The following is a 14,932-nucleotide window of genomic DNA, read 5'->3' as shown; positions in this document are numbered from 1 at the left end:
CCTGGGGACAGACCAAGGGTGCAATTCACCCTGTTCACACTGCTGCCCTGGGGACAGACCAAGGGTGCAATTCACCCTGTTCACACTACAGCCCTGGGGGCGTGACAATGGCATAATTCACCCTGTTCACACTGCAGCCCTGGGGACGGACCAAGGGCACAATTCACCCTGTTCACACTGCAGCCCTGGGGGCGGACCAAGGGTGGTGCAATTCACCCTGTTCACACTGCAGCCCTGGGGCGGACCAAGGGTACAATTCACCCTGTTCAAACTACAACTCTGCGGACAGACCAAAGGCACAATTCACCCTGTTCACACTGCTGCCCTGGGGGCGGACCAAGGGTGCAATTCACCCTGTTCACACTGCTGCCCTGGGGGCGGACCAAGGGTGCAATTCACCTTGTTCACACTATAGCCCGGGGACCGCTTATGCAGCCACCTCCATGAGCAGGCATGATAAAGGCCTCCCTTCCCATCCCAGAGCTGGGATGCTGCTGACTCCTCTCTGGGGGCCTGCAGGGGCATGTGGTGCCCCTGGGAGCTGGCCCTGGCTCTGGGCTCCATGTGCTCCAGATTTCAATGCAGAAACAGCCTCCCATTTGCCCGGCACTGCCAACTTCTATAAAGCCTGGAAGCCGTCACTTGCTGGGCACTGGCCAGGCGTGCGGCTGCTGGTGAAAATACAGAACACCCCATTAAACTCGAAGTTCAGATCAGCAAGGATTACTCTGTTAGTGTAAGTCCGTCCTAAATGGTGCTTGGGCCACACTTTAAAGTGCTTTGCTGACTCTCTGAACTTCACATTTACTTGGTGTCTTGTACTTTAGGGGTGGCCCCAGCAGAGGCTCCTCAGTGACCTCACCTACCCCCACCCAACCCAAGCCAGGCAAAGGTTTGTCCCAAAGAGGACCCCTCTCCACTCCCCACGCGGGAGGCAGCCACAGTGGGGAGCTGCTCCCCCCACACAGAAGCCCCCTGGGGTTTGTTAACTCACAGACCCGGGCCACCTGCAGCATCTGGATGAGCAGGTGGGGGCTGTGCCAGCCCTGTGGGGATGTGGACACTCAGGTTCTAGCCCATGTGCACCCTGAGGGTCTGCAGCTGCTTCACCTCCCCGGCTGAGCCTCCTCACTGCTGTTGGGGGTCGTCCACTTCTTGGCAGTCACAGAGGGCAGAGATGCAAGACATGACACGCTCAGCTAGGGCCCCACTCATGAAAAAGCAGGTGCCGCCACCGGTGCCAGAGTGAAGTCTCGGGGGACAGGCTCTTGGGTCAGCTCTGAGGGGAGCAGACGGCCTCAGTCACATGGGATTGCCTCTGCGGGGGGAGTCCGGGCCTCTCTCACTTCCCGTTTTGCTTGGAACCAAATCTTATGTTTAGCTGGGAGGCCTCCAGTGGCTTCAGCCCTCTGACCTCGTTGCCTCCCCAGGCCCTGGCATGTGCACCTTGCTCCCCTAGCCTCTCCGCCTGCCAAGGAGCCCACCCTAGTCCCACTCTGGGAGCTGCTCCACCTCAGGCTTCAGCTCCCAGCCCACGTGCCAACTCAGCAGAGGGGCCTGCCCAGGCCCACCACTGTCCCCAGGACTCCCAGTGCCAGGGTTTCCTTCCCAGCCCGTCGGCCCTGCTGTGGCTGCAGTCGCTTCTCACCTGTGGTCTGCAACCCCCTTGACCCCGAGACCTGTGAGAGCAGGGGCTTTGGTGACACCTGCTGCGTGATGTGTGTCTGCACCCAAGTTCCGTGGCACCATCCTGGTAGTGGGGGCTAAGCAGCCCTCCCCTGCTCTCGGGGCCTGTGCTGTGCCCGCAGAGCCCACAGGGTCTCCAGCAAGAAAACGCTAAAGGTCTCACCTGGCTTGGAGCCCTCGTCCACGGAGCCATTGTAGACCTGGTTGATGAACTCAGGGCGGTTGTCGTTCATGTCAATGACATAGATATACAGGTCGATGGGGTTCTCCACCTTGTTGCCATTCATGTCCACAGCGTGGGCTCGGAGCTGGAAAAGCAGCAGAGACACGTCAGGGCCCAGTGGCGGGTGGGCACCCCCACTCAGCTGAGAGCGGCCTGGGACCCGCGGTGCTGGGGTAGGAGACTGATGGCAGAAGCAGGTTGGCTATAGGGGCCAGGGGGCTTTGGACACGTCATGGAATTCTCTGAGCCTCAGCTCTCTCCTCTGCGGAAACAGGGGTCGGGAGAGTGCAGAGTGGGGCAATGCACAGAGCTGGAAGCCAGCATAACCCCCCAACACCCCATGGTCAGGCCCACCCAGGACCTCCCACGCCTGCCTGACTGTTCCGTGAGCCACCGACTGTTCTGATCAGATGTCTGGAGCAGGACAGGTGCCCCTTGGATGGGATGATGTCCACCCAAAGTGGCAACAGAAAAGACATTTGTGCCTAACTGGGCGGGGGCTTAACTTCTGCTACTGTAAGGTTAGTCCTCAGGGGAGATGGGGAGGAGACAGGCCGGAGTGTGCAGGGGCCAGAGCTGGAGCTGGGAATTGGGCCCATTTGGGCGTCCACTGAGAGTCCAGCCTGGACAAGTTCCAGGCTCCTCTGCGTCTGCGTGCCCTGTCAGCTCTTGGGCACAGCAGGGGAATATGCGTGGTGGGGAGGATCCATGGAGAGGCAGGGCCGGGAGGCCTGTGCGGAGCTCCCGGGAACGTCACAGGAACCACCTTCGAGGTGAAAAGGGAAGAGCTGAACCTGGGCTGGAAAGTTCTGCAGGAGCTTCTCAGAGTCACCCCTTAAGTTCTGGATTTGTTCTTTCACTCATTCATTTGTTCTGCAGATGCCCATCAAGGGCCTGCAATGGCAGGTGCTGGGCTGGACTCTAGAATACTGTGCACTGAAGGCAGTGTGGCTGCCCTGGAGCTTCCATCCAAGGGACAATGGACACCGGGAAGAGAAGAAGCCATCAGTGGGTGTGGTGGCCGCCAGGGAGGCCTCTCAGAGGAGGGGCTGCTTGAGCTGAGACCTCAAGAACAGGCCAAGGCAAAAGACACGGAGAGGTTGGGCGCTGCCGGCAGGCAAGGGGGCTGCTGAGGGGCTGTCGGGGAGTGGAAAGGGCATGTCCGAGGCCTCTCCACCCAGAGCTGGATGGATACCCAGAGGTGTCCTCAGCTCACATCTTTCTGCCAAAACTCCACATCACCCTCGAAGTTGGACACAACAGACCTCACTCAAGGTATTTGCAGCAAAACATCACCAAGCCCAGGGTGTCTGGGAGAGGAGCCTCATGCCAGATGGGTCTCCACATCATCTCCTTGGTGGCCATCACCAAGCCAGGGTGGCCGGGAGAGGAGCCCCATGCCAGATGGGTCTCCACATCATCCCCTTGGTGGCCTGCCTCACATGGCCGCTGCCGCTCCCCCGAACTCAGGGGATCAGGGGGGCCCTGAATTCCACGCCTGCCCCAGGGAAATCCAGGAGCTAACTGTGTCCATGCCTACACCAGTGTTTTGGTTTGGTTCCAACAATCCAAAGTGGAATTTTACCCCCTACATTGCCTGTCTACGGAAGATCTGGAGGCTGGCTTTGCCCAAAGAGGCAATCTGTGCTGTAGTAAGGAGACAAACTAGGCCTGACTCCTGGAGGAACTGCAGACTGCCACACGAGATGTGACTGCACGCACGCCAAGTCAGCTTTACATATCATGTTTAAACAGCCTGAAGTGCTGTGTGGTTGCTGTAACCAGCTGCCCCCGCCCCGTCGCGGGCAGACTCCCCCATCCCCGACCCATCTGCAGCTCTGTCCTGCTGTGGATGTGCTTCCCGCATGCCCAGTCAAAGGTCACAGGGCCTCGGGGGGAGAAAAAGTAATTCTGAGCTAAAATTAAAGTTATTATCTCCTAACTAAAGCAGTTTCAGGTGCTATCTGTAGCAGCGGGAGCAGCGCGAGTGCAGATAACGAAGAAATACCGCCTCTGCCCGAGGCCTGTGTCCTCCTTGTCCCACTCCCTGCCTCACCCCCAAAAGATTTAATTACATTTGACAGCCCCTGTTGGAAATCTCCCCTGCCCATCTCAGGCTGGGCACACCCAGGGTGGGCCTGAGAGAGGTGATCTCGCCGTGGTGGTGGAGGAAACACGCAAACATGGGTGGAGGAGTCCCCCGAGTGTTCTGCAATCTGCACATCCGAGCGTCAGGTGCAGAGTTCATTTCCTGCAACATTTTGAATAGGACATTTTTCTATCCTTGTTCCAGGAGACAAGATTAGGAAATATTAATACGTGGGTGTGGTCTGGCATTGGGGCGGGAATGCGCTCGGGAGAAATGTGTCTGTTGACAGACGACTGTTCAGATGTGTGTGGGATCTAATGCTCCTGCCTCTTGGCTGCTCTCTTTTCCTCCTATCTTAATTGTGGGTGTGGGTTCCCCCCAAGGCGTATGGAACTGGGAACAGTCCATGAGGGCCTGGGAAGTGGCCGAGGGGTGCAGGTGTTGGAGAGTTTCTTCATCGGTGACATCGGCAGCCAACACGCACTGTGCGTGTGCTCAGGGCCAGGCAGTGCTATAAAAACCCTACACACGTTAACTCCAATTTTCATCAGAATCTGTGAGACTGGCATTGTCTTGGTCCCTCTTTTACAGGTGAGGAAACTGAGGCTCAGGAAGGTTAGAAAACTTTCGGAAGATGACAGCGTGTGGCCGGGTGAGCTAGTGTGTCTAACTTACGGAATCCTTCAAGGAATCTTCTGGAGCATCGCCCTGCAAAGCCAGCAGTGAGCACTTGTGCGTGTTGTGCATTTGAATCTTTACAGGCTGGCTTTAGGGTGACACGTGTCACAGTCGTCAGCATACTCAGGCTGGGGATGCGTCCTGGTCACCCTCAGCCCACAGAGCTGGGTGGAAAATGGAACAGGCTCCAAGGACACTGGGGAGGCAGGCAAAACTCTAAGATGACCCCAAGGATGTCAGGTGCTGGTCCCAGATGTGAAGACAGATGTGTTCCCTCCCCACTGGGCTACGTTTTTGACATTAAGACAGGGCTGGGTGGGCGCCATCCAACCACATGGGCCTTCAAAAGCTGAGCGTTCTCTAGCTGGAGGCGGGAGAGAAGGGCATGCGGGCATCCTATGCACCTTGCTGGGTGACAGTGGAGGAGACACGTGCCGAGGCATGCAGGTGCCCTTTAGGGGGTGGCTGTGGCTCCCCGAATAGCCAGCAAGGACATGGAGACCTCAGTCCTGCAACCACAAGGATCCTGACCTGCCGCAGCCCCAGTGAGCCTGGAGGCAGGTCCTCCCTAGGGCTGGGGGAGCGCCCGGCCTGGCCGGCACTTTGATTTTGGCCTGGTGAGACCCTGAGCAGAAACACAAGCCAAGCACATCTGGACTTCTGACCTACAGCACGGTGAACTCATAGGGTGCTGTTTCAGCCACTAAGTTTGTGCTGATTTGTTTCACAGTGCAGAGAACTAACACGCCCCTGCTGGCTGGCACAGCTGCCCCCAAAGACCCTGGTGGGCATCCTATGAGGTGGAAATCCGGAGTTGGGGTCACACTGGAGTCTGATAAGGACTGCGATGCCTGCAGGGAGGGGCTTCCTTCTCCAGGGAAGGGCAGGAAAGCTGGGCATCCCCAAGGCCTCCATCTCGGTGGGACAGAGAGATTAGCTACAAGTGGAACTTGAGGGCTTCATTCCAGAATTTGGCAGACGATGCAGCTTCTTCTCCAGTCCGGGCCCTGCATCTCCTGCTGACTCTGCCATCCCCGAAGGGGTGAGGAGGCTGGAGCCCGGCCAGATCTCAGGGTTCACCATTCTTCACCGTGAAAATGGGGAATGAGGATGATAAAACTAATGATCTCCACAAGCTTGCTCCTAGAACCTGGTGTGCAGGAGGCACTGAGAGACACTGGTGATGTGGGATGACTGCATTTCTCATCTTCAAAGCAGGGAGAAAACCATGAAGCCTCAGGGCTGAGGCAGGACATACACAGGAACATGGACCGGGTGCAGTGGTTCATGCCTGTAATCCCAGCACTTTGGGAGGCTGATGCAGGCAGATGGCTTGAGCTCAGGAGTTCGAGACCAGCCTGGCCAACATGGTAAAACCCTGTCTCTATTAAAAATTCAGAAAAATTAGCTGGGCGTAGTGGTGGGTGCCTGTAGTTCCAGCTACCTGGGAGTCTGAGGCAGGAGAATCATTTGAACCTGTGAGGCAGAGATTGCAGTGAGCCGAGATAGTACTACTGTACTCCAGCCTTGCTGATGAAGTGAGACTCTGTCTCAAAAAATAAAAAAAATAAAAAAAGTCCCAGGTACTTGGGAGGCTGAGGTGGGAGGATTGCTTGAGCCTGGGATGTTGAGGCTGCAGTAAGCTGAGATTGCACCACGGCATTCCAGACTGAGTGACAGAGCGAGACCCTGTCTCAAAAAACAAACAAAAGAAAAACAAAAGAAGGGAAGGGAACGTGTGTGCAAAACTGCGCAGTGGCAAGCCACGTGGGTGGCTGGGGCAGGGGTGCCTGACCTTTCACCAGCAGCCCCACTCCCACCACCCTGGGCTCCCTCATCTTCGTCCATGGCCAGCTCAGGTGGGGAGTGTGGGGGGCCTAAGTGCATCTGTGGTGAGGGCCAGGGGCCTTTGGGGGCACCTCAGCTTCCCCTGCAGGTGTGGGACCCAGGTCCCTGGTCCCTACCAGCCTGTGACCCCCATCTTCCTGGGGGTTTGCTGCAGGACCATCTACAGAGGCACCGCACCTTTCCTAGGTAGAGCCTGGTGCTGAGCAAGGCTCTGCATATGCATCAGGCAGAAAGAATAAACAGACGAATGGAGGTGTGTGATGTGGTTTGGATGTTCTGTCCCTTCCAGATCTCATTTGAAATGTGCCCTCCAGTGTTGGAGGTCGGCCTGGTGGCAGGTGTTTGGGTCATGGGGGTGGATCCCTCGTCAATGGCTCAGTGCTGCCCTTGTGGTAATGCGTGAATTCTTGCTCTGAGTACACTCCAGGGCCTGTTGTTTAAAGAGCTTGGCACCTCTGTCCCTCTCTGTCTGTCTCGCTCCTGCCATGTGGGACGTCTGCTCCCCTTCACTTTCTCCCATGAGTGGAAGCTTCCTGAGGCCTCCCCAGAAGGAGATGCCGGCGCCATACTTCCTGTACAGCCTGCAGAACTGTGAGCCAAATAAACCTCTTTTCTCTCTATATTACGCAGCTTCAGGTATTTCTTCATAGCAATATGAAAGGGCTAACACAGCGTGTTTGCACCACATGTTTACACAGTGTGTTTGCACCACATGTTTACACAGTGTGTTTGCATGGTGTGGCAGGAGGTGGTGGGGGCGCTGGATTCCTCCCCAGTGCCAGCCACTGTCTCTGCACATGGTGGGTTGAAAATTTCTACCTGTGCGTAGAGGAGGGCCTTGGGAATGAATCACAGAGGGGTGGGTGACCCAAATCCCTGGAGTGGTCATTCCAACCTCTGGCCCTACACACCTGGACCCCTGCTGTAGGCAGAGCTCCCAGGCTGGGTTGCAGGCTGTGTCTTAGGCTTCAAGGTGCATGGAGGGGGCACTGTCCAGCGGTGGCCCTGGAGGTCCCTCTCCCCTAGCCATGCTGTGTGCAGAGGTAGCTGAGCCCTGAAACCTTTTCCAGGGAGTCGGTGGGAATGCGAAGGCTGCCTCTGGTGAGAATCAGCTCATTGGGGATGCTGCAGTGAGCTCCAGGTTTCCAGGAGGAATTACAAGATGAAATGGAAGGAAGAGGCCTTCTGCTGGTGCGGGTCACCCGGGAATCACTGTGCATTCAGCAAGTGCTGGGTCCTGAGTCCTCCTGCAGCAGGCACCTGGCAGCCCTACAGCACTCCTGGTGCCCCTCAGATGCCCCGGCCAGCACCCATAGGCTGCATCTGCGATGCCACACCTGGGAGAAGTGGGCCGACCCAGCTCTCCTGGTGCCCCTCAGATGCCCTGGCCAGCACCCAGCTCTCCTGGTGCCCCTTAGATGCCCTGGCCAGCACCCACAGGCTGCATCTGCAATGCCACACCAGGGAGAAGTGGGCTGACCTAGCTCCAAGTCTGCCTTGGTTAAAAAAACAACAGACAGAAACATGTGTCAGGAATTCACAGAGTTGAAGGGTTGGCTCCCCCTTCCCCACATCTAGATCTGGCAAGACTTGTATCAAGTCTCTGTCTCTGAATCTGTTTCTCACGGTCAGTCTCTCTTTACTTCTGTCTCTGTATTTCCTGTGTCTCTCTTCTCTGTCTCCTATGTCTCTGTGTCTCTGTATCTCTATCTCTGTGTGCGTGTGTCTGTGTCTCTCCCTAAGTCCTTGGTCTGTCGCTATTTCTTGGCAGTAAGGGCTGTTGAGTTCCGGTTCCTGAGCCTGTTGTAGACGCGTGTTGACAGCAGCCCAAAGCCCGTTTTGGGAGCCAGCAGCCATGCTGAGGGCTTGTCTCTTGCTGCACAGCCGGTGGGCGTCAGCCGGAGTCTCTGGTTGGTTCTGTGGTTCTGCCCCGGCCACTCCTGGGGGGCCCAGCACACGAAGCCCAGGCACTGTCAATCAGGTCTCCCCAACACCCAGCCAAGGAGTGAGCCTTCCCAGGAGGCAGCCGTGAGGGACTGATAAGTCCCCGGTGCAGATCAGTGTTAGGGCAGCCACCTCCCAAGTGGGGTCCCCAGGATCCATCCAGCTCTGCCCCTGCTTCAGATGGTGCCTCAAGGGCTGTCAGGGAGGCCACCGTGGCCAACGGCAAAACCAATCTTCTCCCGTCAACGCCCTCCCTTCGTTGAATGCTTAGTGAGCCCCCCGAAGGCCAGGCTCTGTTCTTGGGCCTGAGATCTGGCGTGGAAAAGCTGGAGGATTCTCTGCCCCTATGCAGCCTCCTTCTGGTGTGAGATGGAATGAATGAACCCCAAAACAAATAGTGGCAGACATGAGAAGCTGCAGGGTCGGGCCCTGTTTGTTGCCACTGACTGAAGCCAAGCGAAGGTAGAGCCGAGCAAGGTGACACCGTCAGGCAGGGCCGAGTCTTCCATGGTTGTTCCCGAGTTACCACAGAGAAGCACACGGCCCTGACAGCACAGGCTTGTGCTGAACGCCTCACCAGGGTTAACCCTGGAGTCCTCAGAACAACCCCATGAGGAGGAGCCGGGACTGAGGCCAGGAGAGGCGACATCATTTGCCCAGTAGCTCACACCTGGCCAGGGGCAGGTCTGGGTGTTACCCTCGTGATCTGGCTTCAGCCTGTTCTGCGCTGCTGGTGCAGCCTTCACCTACACATGATGGACAGCCCCGGACCCTGAGGTGGAGGGATGTGCACCCCCCGCTGCTTTCACCATGGCCCAGGCCCCCTCCTCTCAGCCAGGGTCAGTTTGGCCCGGGAGGAGAAGGCCCGCTCCCTGGAAGCTGAGGCCGCAGCCCCACGTCTCTCCAGTATTTCTCTTTCCGTGCACAGCCCGTGACAGGGAACCAGCGCGGCTCTCCTTTCAGAGGCTATTTCTGCCGCAAGAGACGTCAGAGGAAATGAATAGCTTGCAGGACTCATGTCCCAGCCTAGAGAGGGTGTGAGGGACAATGGGCCGTGCTTTGGAGAAAGGGGCCAAGGGCAGCATGAGGGGCCCTGAGGGAGCATCACAGCTGGTGACCCTGACTCCCAGCCCCGCAGAGCCATCCAAAGCAGAAGACCACGTGGATGGAGGCCTTCTGGACCAGTGGTTCTCCCAGTGTGGGCCCAGGCCTGACTTGCATCCTGGAGAGTGTGTGAAACGCAGTTTCCCAGGCCCACCCTGGGCCCACCCTGCTGAATTAGAGACGGGGGACAGTGCCCAGCGACCTGCGCTTTCCCCAGCTTCCCAGGATTCTGCTCCAGGCCAAAGTTGGAGCGCTGCCTGTAGAATTAGGGCAGGCATGGACCTGCTGGGGGCACCTGCCAAGGCCTGGTGGGGCTGGGATCGCCACCCCAGGGCCCCGTGCTCAGCCGCGTGTGGACACTCACATGGTAAGAGGCGTGTTCCTCCCGGTCCATGGGCCGTGTGACATACATCCGGCCGGACATGGAGTCAATGCTGAAGACCTCCATGGGCGGCTGGTCGGCGCCCACTCCCGTGATGCTGTACCGGATGGGGATGTCATTGTCTTTGTCGGACCGGATCTGAAAGGCAGGAGCAAAGCGAGAAGAGGTGAGCCTGTGGTGAGGCGAGGCCCGGGGCCGATCTCTGACATTCATCCCCTCTCAAGAGTTCCTCGAGCTCGACCATTTTCAGGTACAATGGGGACCACAGCTGATCTTTCATCCACTTTGGGAAGTGGAAGGACAGTCGGTGGTCAGGGTTTCACTGAGAGCCGCTGACTGCAGGTCCAGGGCCTGTCAGTAACTCAGCAAATGCACCGAGAACTTGAGACGCCTGGCAGACATCCATAGCACAGGTGAAAACAATGGAAATGATGGTATAAAATGGCCTCGTGTTATGACATCAAACCCAGGACAAGACAAAGGCAAGAAAACAGAGCAACCTCCACAGTGAGAGAAAAGACTAGGACCCAATGCATGTGTGTCCCAGCCTTTCTAATTGTTTAGAAAACAATTGAATGATAGTTATCTGGGTCTCAAGTCCAAAGTAAGCTAGAAAAGGCTGCTAACTGGGGGAGGAAATGGAAAGACACAGGCAGACACGAAACTCCGAGTTTTACTTGGGATGGGGAAGCATTAGGCAAAGGCTTCATTTGGTTTTTGAGCAGAGAGTGAGATTCATACAGATTTTGGGAAACAGAAAGGACACTGGTAGCATTAGAAACAAGATGCATGTCTTTCACTCAGTTGAGGTGAAACCTCCTGTAATGAGAAGGGGAACTTGGTGGTCACCAGCCCACCACAGGTGAGTGGTGCTTCCCAGAGCCTGGCGGTCCCTCAGGGAAGTTGGGGGAGGCCACGGGGATTTGAAAGGTGAAACTGAGAAGGTGGAATGAATGGATTTGCATTCAACTTTGAGCATGTCTTTAGAATATACTACTTTTTTTCTCAAAGCCCACAGGACCATCACAACATTTCATAATACAGTGGGCCGTAGCGGAAACCCCAAAAATACCCCCAAAACAAAATGGAACAGGACTTTTTTTTTTTCTTTTTTTTTTAGAGACAGGTCTCACTCTGTCACCTGGAGTGCAGTAGGGCAATCATATCTCACTGCAGCCTTGACCTCCTGTGCTCAAGCAATCCTTCCACCTCAGCCCAGGAGTAGCTGGGACTACAGGTGCCGGCAACCACGCCTGGCTAATTTCTGAAATTCTTTTGTACAGACAAGGTCTCACTATGTTTCCCAGGTGGTCTCGAACTTCTGGCTTTAACTGATCCTCCCACCTTGGCCTCCCAAAGCACTGGGATTACAGGCGTGAACTACCGGCCTGACTAGGACCTTTTACTGAAATGATGCAATTAAAAGTTAATAATAAGACTGAAAAAAGACCTTTTAGAAATCTGAATGACACTGCGAAATAACCATTGGGTCAACAGGAACCAAAGTTATTTTTAGAGGCTTTTAAAAATATTTCTTTTGTTTAATAATAATATAACAACGTGATTGTTATACAGTGAAGCCCAGAGGTAGAGTGCCTGCAAACCCATAACCTTAAATGTTTTCATAATCAAAACGGAATTACAGCCAACAAACCAAGCGCTCAACCCCACAAGGAAAGGAACAAGAAAGCAGGCAGCAGCAGACACCAAAGTCATCAATAAAGATGACACAGAAACTTCCAAATCTGAAAACAGAAAAATAGGGGCAACGATAGATTCCAGAGCTGTAGTTAGGGGGAAAGTCCTCAGGAAACTAGCTGAGTCTTTGATAAACTTCAGAGAATAAAATAAGATTTTTTAAAAAGCATTTTCTTCTCTATATGTTATGCAAGCACAAGTGAAAATTGTATGAAATTGATTATTTTTTGAGAAAATACACAATTTAAAACTTGACTAGCAGAGAACACACACCTGGAGATACCGTATGACTTCAGGAAATTCCTTCTAAAAGAGCTGAGGACAGGTCAGCTTGCCCTGGAATTTCCTGAAACTTTTCCAGAGCAGAGAATGAGATAGAAAAAGCAGCCCACTCGGTTTTATGAAGCTCGCAGACCTTGAAGTGCAGGAGCATTCTGAATTCTGATGACACACAGTGTGACCACAGCAACTGCCCCACGTGTGGCATAGGTGTGACACCCAGCAGAGATACCAGCCAGTAGATGCAGCGGTGACTTCCAAGCCTCCTTCATCGTGCCTGAGTAGCACTTATCTCAGAGACAGAGGGCTGGCTTCTCACCAGGCACCTCATCTCTGCAGCACAATGACAATCATAGGCTAGCCTTCAGAGAGGCTCAAAGCACGTTTGATAGAGTATCCCTTCCAGCTTAATTCGTATCAAAGAAAGCAAGTCACCCCCCGGAAAAACTCCAATTCATAGAGAATTCAGCCTGATGGAGAACCTCTTTCTTAAACCAGCATTTAGCATTTGCACACCAGTGCTGTTCCTATGTGCAGGAGCACAGTGCCCGGCACACCAGCCACCCCAAGACTGTCTCATGTCGTAATAGAAAAAAGCTGTTTTCCATATAGAAAGAGGGAGATGCTGTTTCCATCATAAAGGCGCCATGGGGGTCAGTGCCAGTGGGGGGATGCTCATGTGCTGGGAGACACCGCCAGGAGAGGAGGCCTGCAGGCCCGCGGTGCGCATGCACGCGCACACACACACTCCTGTGCACATGTGCACACACTGGCAGTCTGTGAGGAGCGTCTTTGTTCCCCCCTGCAATGCACCTCCTTACTTTCCCATGATCAGGTAGGGCCCTTTCCCGGCTCTGCCCTGAGCTGCAACACACCAAGCAGGGCTTCAGAGACAGCAACTGAGGGAAGGGCGGGTCTGGGCCCCTCAGCGGTCCATGGGAAAAGCCTCCGACGGAGCCTTAATCACCCCTCCTACTGCCAAAGGCCACCAGCAATGTTATTCCTGCAGGCCTTCCATGGGCAAGGCCCATCTCTTCTCCACCCATGGAGAGTTTTCACCAAGTTTGGTCACGAGGGTGTATGGAGCAATGTCTAGATAGAGGGGAGGAGCCCCTCTCCCTGACACCTCCAATGACTTGTTCCTCGGGGGTGGGAGAAAAGCTAAGAGATCACATTCCCAGGACAGCAGGCAGCTGAGGTGGGGTACGGAGCCCACCAGCCCTGCTGTCTGGGAGTGCGGCGCTTCTCTGAGGCCTGATGAGTATGGACGCTGCTTTGGCTTTGGGTTAGGAGAAGGGCACTGGGAGCACACAGTAGGCGCTCGAGTGGCTGAGTGGCACTGGGCTGAGGAGAACACACGGAGCCAGGTCCAGGAGGCAGGAGGTGGGCGCGAGGGACGGGGTCTGTAGCAGCCGGAAGGATGGATTGTGGGCGCCAGGGAAGGGGTCTGCAGCAGCCCGAAGGATGGATTGTAGATTCACTGTGTGCTATTGCTAGTTTTGGGCGAATCAATCCCTCTTTCATAGGGAAATTTAATGAGGAGACTGCTGAAAATAATCCATCACATATTTAAAGAGAATTTGTTTTTCAAGGAAAGCTCATTATGTTTTGGCCATCAGGCTGCATTTGCTTATTCTCCAGGTCCGTCTGGCCGCCTCTGAAATACGGCGGGGCAGCAGGCGGCTGCGGGTGGTATGCATCCAGGGGCTCTGAGCATCAGCTCTCAAAATGCTCTGAATTCTCCACAGTTTACCATATTAAGAAGAAATACTGTGCGAGTGAATCCACCAGATCAGGGGAGAGCAGTTTTCCACTTGATTTGTATCTGGCAAATGAGACAAACACCGCAGAAGCCCATGATGGGCCGTGAATAGAGAGCACAGACAGGCGCCTCCAGTGCACCGATCGTCTTAGGATGCCGCGGAGACCCATGCTCTTCCGCATTTGTTATTAGAGGACAGAACAGATGGTGAAAGGTTAGTTTAAAGTGATGTCTACATTAAAATAACTTACAGGGCTCCGCGATAGTGTTCACCCAGGGACTTCTGCTTGGAAGGCCAGTTCTCGTCCTCAGAAATGGCTGGATGACATGAAACGTTCTGGCAGAGTCTCCCCCAGGAGGATTTGCCAGGTTTCAAATGAACTTGAAACTGGAGAGAAGTCACCCTGTGTTGTTTTGAATCGCAGACACCTTGGAGGTGGATTACCTAAGCTTTCAAGGGCAGAAGCCGGGGAGAGAGAGTTACACCCAGATTCCGGGGGAGAGAGAGACCCACCCACCTGGAAGGCCCCTGCACCAGGGCCTCCTGCCAGCCAGAGCTGTCCCCGTGCACGTGCACAGTTGGGAAGGTCTCTCTCAGTCAGCCCACAGATGGACACAGACACTCTCAGAATTAGGGCTTTTCCCACGAGTGACACCCCCTTAAGTTGTTGTTGTACATCAGGATAAGCATTGCGGGGTAGAGCAAGGTCTGGGAGACCCCTTGGGGCACTGGGTAAGGAAGGCCTTGGAGAAAGTTGGGGTCAGGTTGGTCAGTTTGGTCCTGACCACTGCCTCACACAGCTCTGGACACACACACACCATGCACACAAATGCACATACAGACATGTACACATGACACACACAAACACGCACACACAGTACACACATACACACACCACACAAGCACACAATACACAAACACACATACACGTACGCATACCTACACACATACACACAACACACACATGCACTCAATACACACAAACACACACACGTACACACAAACACACAACACATATGCAACACACAAACACATACATGTACACACAACACACACTCAATACACAAACACATAAACAAACACACAAATACACAATACACACGGACACCATACACATACACAAACATGTACACGACACAAACACAAACATGCACACAGTACACACACACAACACACAACATACACTCAATACCCAAACACACACACGTCACAAACACATGCACACATGCACACAACAC

At 54.7% G+C, this 14,932-nt stretch overlaps 1 protein-coding gene across 2 annotated transcripts in view; it reads right to left on the bottom strand.

The window, feature by feature from the left end:
• CDH4 (cadherin 4) overlaps positions 1–14,932 on the bottom strand; it is a 703,097-nt gene that overhangs the window by 85,167 nt on the left and 602,998 nt on the right. For both annotated transcript variants that reach the window (XM_024239065.2, XM_054541916.2), the window contains 2 exons: positions 9,937–10,092; positions 1,850–1,994 (listed from right to left, as the gene is read on the bottom strand). In XM_024239065.2, the coding sequence (XP_024094833.2) occupies positions 1,850–1,994; positions 9,937–10,092 (301 nt within the window). The remainder of the gene's footprint in view (positions 1–1,849; positions 1,995–9,936; positions 10,093–14,932) is intronic.

This window comes from Pongo abelii, chromosome 21 (genome assembly GCF_028885655.2).
Source record: "Pongo abelii isolate AG06213 chromosome 21, NHGRI_mPonAbe1-v2.0_pri, whole genome shotgun sequence".
Classification (NCBI taxonomy): domain Eukaryota; kingdom Metazoa; phylum Chordata; class Mammalia; order Primates; family Hominidae; genus Pongo; species Pongo abelii.
The sequence above is the reverse complement of the archived record's forward strand: the minus strand, read 5'-3'. Positions and strand labels throughout refer to the sequence as shown.